Consider the following 11,213-nt stretch of genomic DNA (forward strand, 5'->3'; position numbering starts at 1 on the left):
AGTTTGTGATCCTCAAGGCAGCATAAGCCGATTTAACTAAGTATTCCCCATTTGCATTCAAGCTCCAAAACTCCTGGTCATGTTGAAATTGTTGGGTGAGGTGGATGTTCAAAATATTGTTCATTGTTACTTGGTCGAACAAATATGCCAATTTCCCTCTATTCCACTGCCTTGCATCTTGGTCTATGAGGTCAACAGCTAGATGGTATTCACTAGAGGCTCCAATCCTCAATTGAGGTATAATAAAGTTTGGTTCATTAGGGACCCAAGGGTCTTAAAAAATATAGGTATTTAGGCCATTGCCAATTCTATGGCAAAGCCCACTTTTCAATACATCTCTACAACCAAATATGCTTTGACAAGACCATGATGGAAATTTTGGCATAGGGATCTTCATGAAAAAAAAAAAATTTCACATATTTCTTTTGGAAAAGTTTCGCCCACAATTTATTAGCATTGCTAACAATTTCCTAGGACATCTTTGCCACTAACACTTTATTCATATCTTCAGTCTTTTTAATGCCCAAACCTCCCATACTTTAGGTTTTGGGTGTGCAAATGGATTCCCAACTCTTGAGGCAACATCCTAATTTATTATCATCTTTCTTACCCCACCAAAAATTTCGATTAAGAACATCTAACTTGGAACACACTTGTTTTGGTAGGAGTAAAGAGATTGCTTGGTATGGAAGGATTGAATTTGCCACTGATGTGATAAGGGTAGCCCTATCTGCCAGTGATAAAGTTTTCATTTTCGATCCTTGAAGCTTTGACTTTGCCTTTTCCATAAAGAGCCCCTTGTTGCTTTGGCAGCTGTCCTTTCCTTGGGTCTATACCAAGGATTCTTAACTTGAGCCTTACTCGAAGTTCTTTAATCTTATTAACTTTTTTCTCAATTTTCCTTTTAATCTATAAATCCTTTTCCATTTAATCTGATTCCTTCAACAAAACGGTGTAAACTATAAAGGCCTAAAGGGAATGAAATATGTGGGGATATGTAGGGATATTAATGGGAGTGCCAAATTTCATCTATATATATATAACCAAAACCTCTGAAACTCTCACAATTTTCTATGTAAGCACAATATTAAAAAAAATATATAAACAAAAAAAAAAAAATTTCTAAGACTAAAAAAAAAAACCGGCATTATTAAAAAGAAAAAACAAACACCCAAAAATTTCATCTAAAAAAAAAAGCTAAAAGCCTAAAACCAAAAATTTCCTTCTCCCCAAAACCAAAACCTGATTGAATAAAAAAAATAAAATAAAATAAAATAAAACACTTTCCCCCTTAAACGCAAACACAGTAATACAAACTCATCAAACTCCCTCTCTTCTTCATCATGCAATCCCATCTCCATCTTCAAACACACAATTTCCTCCATGCCTCTCTCTACATACACGTTCCCTTGCCTCCAATCTTTTTCCCTTCTCTACCTTCAAACCCCTAAACTATAGTCCACGGGCGCCACCCACCCACTCCTTTAGCGGCAGAAAGTTTTTTATTTTAAGACTTTACCATCAGACCAAATTCTCTCCGCAAACATTACCAATAAGTTTTTTATTTTTTTTCTATAATTTGGGTTGTTAAATATGATTTAGGGTTTCAATTTTGGTTGTTAAATATGATTTAGGGTTTCATTTTTGGTTGTGTTTCTTTTGAATGATTAGCTTGGATTGATGGGTTTGGAGCCCATAGTGGGTTTTATTAATTTCAATTATTGGCCGCGAGAAAATCCATCTGGGATTTCAGAGTTGTTATTCTATTTCATTGTTAATACTGACGGCTATAGGTGTGTCTCTTTGTTAATAACTTTGTTATGTTATTCTGTTTCATTATAGCCCAATTTAATAGGTGTGTCTCTTTTCTTATCCTTGGATTGCTACTGACGACTATAATAATTAATAAATTTTTGGACTTGGATATGTGACTTTTTGTTAGAATAATACACCTATTGGTATTTGATGCAAGTTTTCTAAAGTTTATGTTGGTTGAAACTTGGATTCTTATTATTGTTAATTGTTCTGCTGACAGGGAGCATTTTAATTTTCTTAGTAGGATTGCAAAAATATGTCTTTAACTTAATGGAATTCCCCGTGGGATGTAATGATAGTGTTGGGTAGTTGGGGAAACACCACTTTTGAAATTTAAAAATCTTTAAGCAATATTTATATATATATATATATATATATATAATAAAAGGGTTTAAGCCATGGGTTTTTTTTTCCCCCACGGGGAAGCCATGAGATCAAGCTAACTTGAGTTACTCAAAAACAAGTTCATAAAACACTCTTAATTTTGATCAAGAGTGTATGTCAACTATTTACAAAGTGAAACACCTACTATTGATAATGGTTTCAATATATTTTCCATAGTTTGTCAACATATTAATATTGAGAGATTTTATATTACCATGGAGACCTACTGACAGAAGATGTTAACAACAAAAATTTGTGTTAAATATTATTTAGGTTTTGTATTTTGGGTTAATTTTTTTAATTTAGTTATTTGGGTTATTGGTTTTAATTAAGGTTGAATGATGAGAAAAGCATAGCATGATAGAAGACACTACAACACCAAGAAGCAAAAAAGGTGGAGATATAATTGGAAGGGTTTTCTGGTGTTGGTTTGATAGTCTCCCTCAAAGGTGTTGGTTTGATAGTCTCCCTCAAATGTGTGGGACTCTTTGATGGTGAGCATGCTTAGTGATATGGAAGAATCATGACTGGTACCATGGGCTTAACCCGTCAGCTTCTGCTCTAGCTGACGGGTGAAGTTGTGACGTAAGCTAAACAAAGAAATACATGCTGACTGACCAAGACAAAACCGACGGTCTGAATTCCCAAGTCTAAACTGACGGAAGTTGGGAGCCCCTAGGCTATTGAACGGTGTGAAGCTGACACTAAGCTGAAGGGAAGTGCAGGCTGACGGTTTAAAAGCTGACGGCTCCACNGCAGCAACAACGATGGCTTGCCCAGAACATATGCACTTGTTTAAAGTTTAATGGAGATTATATTTTTCTTAGATTTACTCACTCTAGTATAATCTAAGAAGTACAGATATGGACACAGCTACGGATACAGACATGAATATAACACAATAATAAGAGCAATTTTTGAAGAATTATAACATAAAAGAGCAATTTTTGAACAATTATCACATAAAAGAGCTAGTAGTTCAGTACATAAATACGACACAGCTACGACACAATAATTTTTGAAAAATGGGTATGATATGGGTGCAACACCTTAAATGAAGTGTCAGTATTTCCTGGCATATAAATTATTTGGTTTTATTACTATATTCATTCTTAATTGCTTTTACTTTGGGTTTATATAATCTTACAGGAACATTGAACTCAAGCTGATTATTATTTTTAATTATGACTTATTTAATGAATAAAGATAGTTCATAACTTCATATTACTTTCTTTTTTCTTTTTTCTTTTTTTTCTTTTTTCTGACAGTTCATATTACTTGTTATGGGGGCGTTTCAACAAAAATATATCCCCACGGTACCAAAAACCACAGGCCTATATCATGAAATCAAAATTCATCTCATCATCACAACAATATCCTTAAACTGGGATCCCTATTAAATCAAAATTCATCCCATCATTGCAAAATCCTCAAACTTAGATCCCTCCATAAAAAATATTATTATTATTTTAAATCTTTTAACGCCATAAAAAATGTAAAATGCATTCCACTTTATATAAAATTGTGAAATTCTTAAAAAAAAAAAAAAAAAAAGTGATGACAAACATACTAACCCAAGTTTTGAATAACCTTTATGTCCCGTAATACTATAATTATATGATGATAGTAATTGTAAAGACCAGATTTGAGTTTCTAACCTAAAAGGTGGATGGACTTAAGCCAAAAAAACCCAAAATAATGAATTTGTAAAAAGTAGGTTGGAAAACTAGGTTTTAATGAATTAGACTTCAAATGATGAGAGAATGAAGATAGACAAGTTTACATTAAGGAAAATCGTTTTCGGCATAGTCCGAAGAGATCAATTTTTCTAAATTTCTCTAAAGTTTGGTTATAAATGCAATTCTTGATTGCTACATTCTTTTTCTCTTAATTTCTCGACCCCTTTCTCTCATTGCCCTCTTCTTCCTTTATACTATTTTCCTATTTCATCTTTACTCTCCACGTATAGACCAGATGGTTGGTATTGATACTTGTCCCATCAGCATCTTCCTGAAATTTTTGTGTAATAGCTGTAAGGCTGAAAACCACTGTTTAGATATTACTTCCACATTAATGCGGTCAAAGAGTTAGCTATAGAACATTTAATGCAGTGGTAGCAGTTTTCCCTTGAGATATTTCATGGTCTCCTTTTGTCTTGTTCTTTTTGGATACTTGTCCGCATCGGTGGAATTGTCCGGGACGTTACTCTTGGTGTCAGACAATACCTTCTAACCTTGGCCTTGCTTAGCCGAGGAAGTATTCATCCTCAAACCGTCTTCTTAGTTGATCGTAATTAGACTTCAACTATTCGCTTACCAATATGGACTCTTATAAAGGTGTTTATCCGTCCTCGGACTATTTAATGTCCTCGGATTGGGCCCTTGACCCAATATACTTTACAGATACATACTCCTAGGCTTATCAACCCTACAGTGATGATTAATTTTTTTTTTTAAATGTTGGTGATAGTGATAAACTAATAATCATTTTTTAAAAAATGTTAGTGATACAGTAAGATCTTATTTTAAAATGATAGATAAAACTTTAAGACTCTACCATAAAGTTATCGTAAGAATTTTTAAAAATCTTAATTCAACTTAAAAATTTTGAAGTATAATTACCTTAAAAAAAATCTGAAGTATAATTATCTTAACAACTCAAAAAATATTCTTATCCAGCATTATAATTTTTTATTTTATTTTATAAAAGAGATGAGTTGATCAGTTGATGCTAACCTTGTACATATGAGTCCTAAAAGTGTACTCTAGCACCATTAATTGTAGGTTCTAGTTAACTTAATCAGTAAAATAAATTACATTTACATTTACTAATTATACCATATATATAAAATAAAAATAAAAAACCATTTACTAATTTACATTTTACACAATCCGATTAGAATAACATTACAACATCAAAAAAATAAAAAATAAAATAAAATAGCATGACACTTTCAAGAATAATAACGTGACACTAACACCATTCTCTTGGGGCATTGTACTTATTATACCATGGGAAGTGATACGGAAGGCTTGGGACATATGTGTCTGTAGCTCTATAGCATAAATTAAGATTGCAGAATAGGGTTTTTTTTTTTTTGGTCAAAGGGCAAACCTTGTGTTTGAACAAAAAGATAATTTAATTTCTTAATTATCTTTTTCAGGTTACTCAGAGATGGTTATGAATGAATTATTGTTTAACATCAAGATCGTTCTCAAAATATTATTACTAGCTTGAAGTGTAATTTGACAACGAAGATTAACGGTTTAGGGTTCAAAAACATTAAACTTAATAAGACTTTTGAAATATGCACAAGTTAACAACTAAAGTGAACGAGAAATTCTAAGTAACTAATAAGCTCTTAACATGACTAAGTTAAACTATTGGCCTACTTGACTGTAAGTTAGACAGCACTTCTAAACCATGGAAAAACATATAAGCAAAAGATTTCTTCCCATTGTATTCTATTTTACTATGGCTGTTAATTTTTTTTTTTTTTTTTTTTTCAGATGCTACATATCTTGCAAAATGTCTATAATATGCATATTATTAACTTAATATTTCTATTTCTAAATTTCATCAGATCTTATAATAAGTAGTTTTTTTTGTGCATTACACGGGTTTGCAACTAATCTCTTATAACAGTTGAGAATCAACATTCCCACAATTTTCATGTCATGTGCCATTAGCATGCTTTCTTTATTTCTTTATTATTATTATTATTATTTTTGGTGGGGGTGCTTTCTTTATTAAATTGTCACCTGCATCCCATTTATATTTGCTCCATTCTTTAATATTTTGCCCAATAACTATTAAGGATTAATAATTGGCCCAATATTTCTATAAAAAAATAATAATAAATAATAATTGGCTCAACACCTTGATAGCAGAATTAGTTGGTCAAATAGTATTAACCTTGTCTTTCTGCTAATTAATCACTACTGCCAGCATTATCTTTCTCCATTAAATGCATAACCTTCTCTTCAGTTCAGCAAGCATCACTTAGCAAGTCTTTAAGTCTTTCACTCTTTCTTAACGTGTAGGCTACTTTGACAAATATATTTGTAGTAATTTTATTTATTTTTGTTTCCATTCGGATATGTGGATTGTGGAACAAATAAAGGTTTATTGCTAATTAAAATGTGTCAACTAGGGGTGTCAATTCGGGTTAGCGTGTCGGGTTCGTGTCGTGTCGAGGTAGGAGTATTCGACTAAATGGCTCAACCATAACCTAACCCATTTAATAATCGTGTCATGATCCTTCAACTCTAACCCGACCTGTTAATAAGGCGGGTTGACCTAACCCAACCCATTTGACACGCTTAATAAACAAGTCGTGTTAGGTTGACACGAATGTAACACAACCCATTTCAACCTGCATAATATTAAATATTACATCTATTTAGAAATAATTATTTTTACATCCCAAAAAGCAGTGCATACACTTCAAGTATTCAATCCACATTCAAAATAATATAATTCAACAAAAATATAACATTCATCTAGTAATAAGTTCTTTACATTCCAAAAGAAGTGCATACATTTCAATTCAAATTCAAAATAACAAAGTTTCACAAAATAAAATAACATAGTTCAACAAAAATATAATATTCTTGAAACTCGCCAAATGCTAAGTATCTATATTGAAAGAATTTGAGCAAACAGTAGACTAATTTTGACTATGACCACGATTATCATCCATAGATTCTTTGTTGATGTCTGAATTCATAACATCTTCCACAAGCTCATCCAATTTCATTTGTGTAAGTTCTATGCCACCAAAAAAAAAAAAAAAAAGAAGAAGAAGAAGAAAAGTATTAGTAGTTCTAAGGTTTGTAAAGTTTCAATTTCCAATTATATCCCTTGTAAATTTTTGTAATTACTTACTTTTCTTTTTAAATTTAAAATATATGTTAGATATAACAGGTATTTGACAAATCTAAAATAAAATAAATATTTATTTGTTATATGAGTTAAACGGGTTGTGTTAAGTGGGTCATTTTAAATTGACACAAATAAATTGGCATGTCAAACGTGTTTATTGCGGGTTACGCGGGTTGACCCGTTTTTGATCTATTTCTTATCGTGTTGTTTTCGGGTCAACCTGTTTATGACCCAAACCCATTAAGGCCCAACCCTAACCCTAAAAAACCTATGTCGGGTTCGTGTCGTGTTCACGGGTTGGGTCAAACATTGACACCCCTAGTGTCAACGTTCAATTTGCCCAAAAAAAAAAAAAAAAAAAAAAACATTCACTCTCACACACACTCTCTCCGACCAATTTTCTTGTAGTAGAATAAGTCCATGTATAGACACACAAATTCATTATTTCTTCTTTTAAGTTTTATTAATTGAGAAAAAGGAAGTTTTAATTGGTAACAAGGTGTTTTGTCATTATTAACACTCCTTTCATATCAACCCATAATTAAAAAAAACACCTCCCCAAATTATGAAAACAAGTTGCGAATTTACCGGTGTCTATAAATGTATATCAAAATATAGTTATCTTTTATAAAGTCAATATTTTTTATATAATTTTTCTAATATACCATTATTGAAAAGTAAATGTTTTTAATTTTTTGTTAGCTTTATTTAAGATTAAATAAAAAATGGTAGTGATGATATAAAGTAGAAATGGAAGAAAAAATGGAAATAAATTTTTGCATTACTACCANAATTTTTTTTTGCTGAGTGCCACACAGACATACTAGTGTGCTGATTTGATTATGGTTGCATAGACGATTAATTGATTCCACTTTAAGAAAGATTATTTTTGTCAATGCACGTGTAGTGTATGCCCTCATTTGACTTATAAGCCAAAAGTTGGGACATAGGATTGGAAAAAAGTAGCATATATCTCACCATCATTACCAGAGCTTTCACAGTTCACAGTTCATCCTAGTGGCATGCAGATTCTCAATTTCTTTCTCTTTTGACAATTTCTTAAAGGTCTCACCATCATTAGTTATTTTTAGTTGCAACCAAAAAAAAATGAGGAGTCATATTGTAAAAATAATCTCTATTTTGATGGCTTGGATTGATGATCATTAGTCGCCGCCGCTTGGGGGGGGTGGGGGGATTGGTTGCAACTAAAGAAAAAAGAAAAGAAAAACTTAAATAAATGAAGCCATATTGCCAAAGAGGATAAGGCCCATATTTGAAGAGCAAGTCACCACAAGAACAATATCAATTGTCTATAAAACCATTCAGAAAGCCCATACCAATGATTGTGAAAATTAATTAAAAATATTTTATGTTCCTAAAGCCTCCATAAAAGCTGAGTCAAATCAACGACTTCCACTTAATTTATAGAGAGATGCTACATCTACAACAATTTTATAACATTTTTACAACAAATCATAGGTGGTTAGTTGTTATTGGTTCAAATTTGAAACTAACACTAAGATTACTTTTTTCCCTAACAATAACAACTAGTAACAACCTGCCAATTAAGATTTGTTGTAAAAATGTTGTAAAATTGTTGTAGATATATCATTTCTCTAATTTATAGTATAGAAAAGGGAACACAAGTCAAATATTCAAATAACTCAAACAATTACAAGTAGTGTTTAAAAATTCAAGGATTCCCATTTCAATTTAGTACCTATCCCTTCATTAAAAGAAAAAAGAAGGATGAATTGAATCCCTTGAGCCTCTTCCTCCAAATAGAGAGTATAATTTTGCTTTAATTTTTGTTTACGTTTACTCAAATACATAAGATAAGAACAAATTTAACTACATTTGTTTCCTTACAAAGAATTACAACAAAGTCCACTTCACTTGATGCTTCCATGTCCCAAATGTCCTAACAAAAGTGTATTTATTAAAGTACAAAAAAAAGAAAAAAAAAAGTCCACAAACCTCTCCCTCTCACCCCTTACACTTCAGAAACATTAAAATGTTCCAAAAAATTAGATAAACATGATCCTATGCTCATCATCCCCACCCATGAACGCATGTTTTTTATGCATCAGCCTATTTCCACGGATTTGAATAGATCGGAAATGAATCCGATTGAATCGAATCGAATCGAAATTCAATCGGCTGGCTGCCAGGCAGAGGCAGTGAGCAAAGAAAGATCCTTCCAACCCAACTTCAAGCACCCATTCTCTTCCACCAAGGTATAACCCTTCCAAGGGAACATCCCAAGCAACAAGCTTGCTTGAGCAGCCGGGTTACCCGCAAGGGAAACGGGGCAAAACCCGACCCGACCCAACTCATGGCCCCACCTCTCAACTTTCTCTTCTCCAGTCCTCTTGGGCCCACCCACAGCCACAATGTTCCGAATCTCGCACCCAAACAGTTGCTGCTCCACCATATGCCTCTCTATACTGTCCCCACCCAATCCATCCCCACCAAGCGCGTCGAACAACGCGCTGTAATAATGCAAAGCATCCACAAACCTAGCTAAAAACCCGCCCCCATGACTCAGATCCTGTTCTACGATCGTGATCAGTTTGGGCCTCAACATAGTCAACAATCTCAACGCTCCTAAATCGCTCCCAGTAATATCGTACAAACAATGGTGCATCCAGTGAACCACTATAGCCTCGCCCTCGCTCGGCCTCAGACCGAGTTGACTCGGGTCCTTCAAATTTCCAATTTTGCCCTCCACCGGTTGAAACTCGAAAGGCAGACCCAATGACGTGGCAAAGTCGGCGAGTCTTTTCCCGGTCGAATCCAACAACTCGGAGGAGGATCCGAACCCGGTGACCCGCATGGATCGGATCTTTTTATTCCGAGACGCGAGGATATGGAACAATCCTGGCCATTGAAGTCCTTGCATTATATCCAAATCGATGACGTGGACGCGATCCTCGCCGTCCAATGCTTGGAAAATCGCCTGGTTCGCTGTGAAGTGAGAGAACTTGATTAACGGGCTGATTGAATTGTAGGATTGCAAGGCCGAGAAGATTTTCTGAGTCTGAGTCAAGGTCAGGGTTTTCGAACTCAGTGGCGAGTAGATGCCCAAGCACGAAGTGATCACGCGCGCTTGGAGCGCGTGAGCGAAGAACGCGCCAACTCTCTGCGGCGAAGAACCGTAGGGAGAGGAGAGCTCGGCGATTTCGGGGAGGAGGTCGGTGGCGTCGTCGAGATTTTGCATGGAGACGCACTCGGCGCACTGCAGAAGGAGACCCAAGAGTCTGAGCCCGCTCGACTCACTCTCGTCGCGGTGTAGTTCTTCGACGAGCGCTTTCTCGCCGGAAACGGAGGCTTCGTCGGAGAGATTTCGACGCTTCGTTGCTGTGGTGGCTTCGTCGCCGGAGCTGTCGTCGCGGTCCACGCGCTTCGGATTCATGTTAGATATTGGAGATTGCGGAACCAAGCTCTGAAGCATGATCGATTTATCAGACAGAGATAGAATTTTAGAGATAGAGAGAAAGTGTGAGAGAGAGAGAGAGAGAACGAGAGAAAGAGAAAGAGAAAGAGAATTAAAAAAAAGTGAATAGGTTTAGGAAGAAAAGAGACAAAGTGAAGAGAGAAAGACAAGGGGAGCGAGTACAGAGGAGTTGCGGAAAGAGGAAGACGGTGTATTGTATTGTATTGTGTCAGACTCTCTCTCTCTCTCAGAGAAAAATAAAAGGGATATGAATGAATGAAGAGAGAAAAAATGATACGACCGTGTGAGAGAGTGAAAAAAATTTATGACTTATGAGAGAAACATATCATATGGGATCATATGGAGACAAAAGGATAATAAAATTATACTATACTGTCTTGTTAAGGAGAAACCTCTGTTTCTGACATGCGATGAGATAAGAGGCTACCGCCACGTTTGTCGTGACAACTCATACATAAGTTTTTAATTTTTAAATAATATTATATATATATATATATATTTTTTATAAGAATATTATATATTTTTTCAAATAATGAAACACACGTTTTTAAATTTATATATCAAACACTTTTCAAATTTTTGTGAATAAATTTTTAATTAATAACGTCTACTCTTTATGATAGTTATTTATTATCAGATAAAGATAATATAGATGGTTTCTCAAAAAAAAAAA

The 11,213-nt window shown here is 34.2% G+C and overlaps 1 protein-coding gene across 1 annotated transcript; it reads right to left on the reverse strand.

The window, feature by feature from the left end:
* Positions 1-8,837: 8,837 nt before the first annotated feature.
* On the reverse strand, positions 8,838-10,885 carry LOC112002018 (scarecrow-like protein 23). The gene has a single exon (XM_024034192.2). The coding sequence runs from the start codon at positions 10,535-10,537 to the stop codon at positions 9,236-9,238; it is 1,302 nt and encodes a 433-aa protein (XP_023889960.2). The 5' UTR covers positions 10,538-10,885; the 3' UTR covers positions 8,838-9,235.
* Positions 10,886-11,213: the final 328 nt, after the last annotated feature.

The sequence above is a fragment of the Quercus suber genome, unplaced genomic scaffold (genome assembly GCF_002906115.3).
Source record: "Quercus suber isolate HL8 unplaced genomic scaffold, Cork oak 2.0 scaffold_473, whole genome shotgun sequence".
Lineage (NCBI taxonomy): Eukaryota > Viridiplantae > Streptophyta > Magnoliopsida > Fagales > Fagaceae > Quercus > Quercus suber.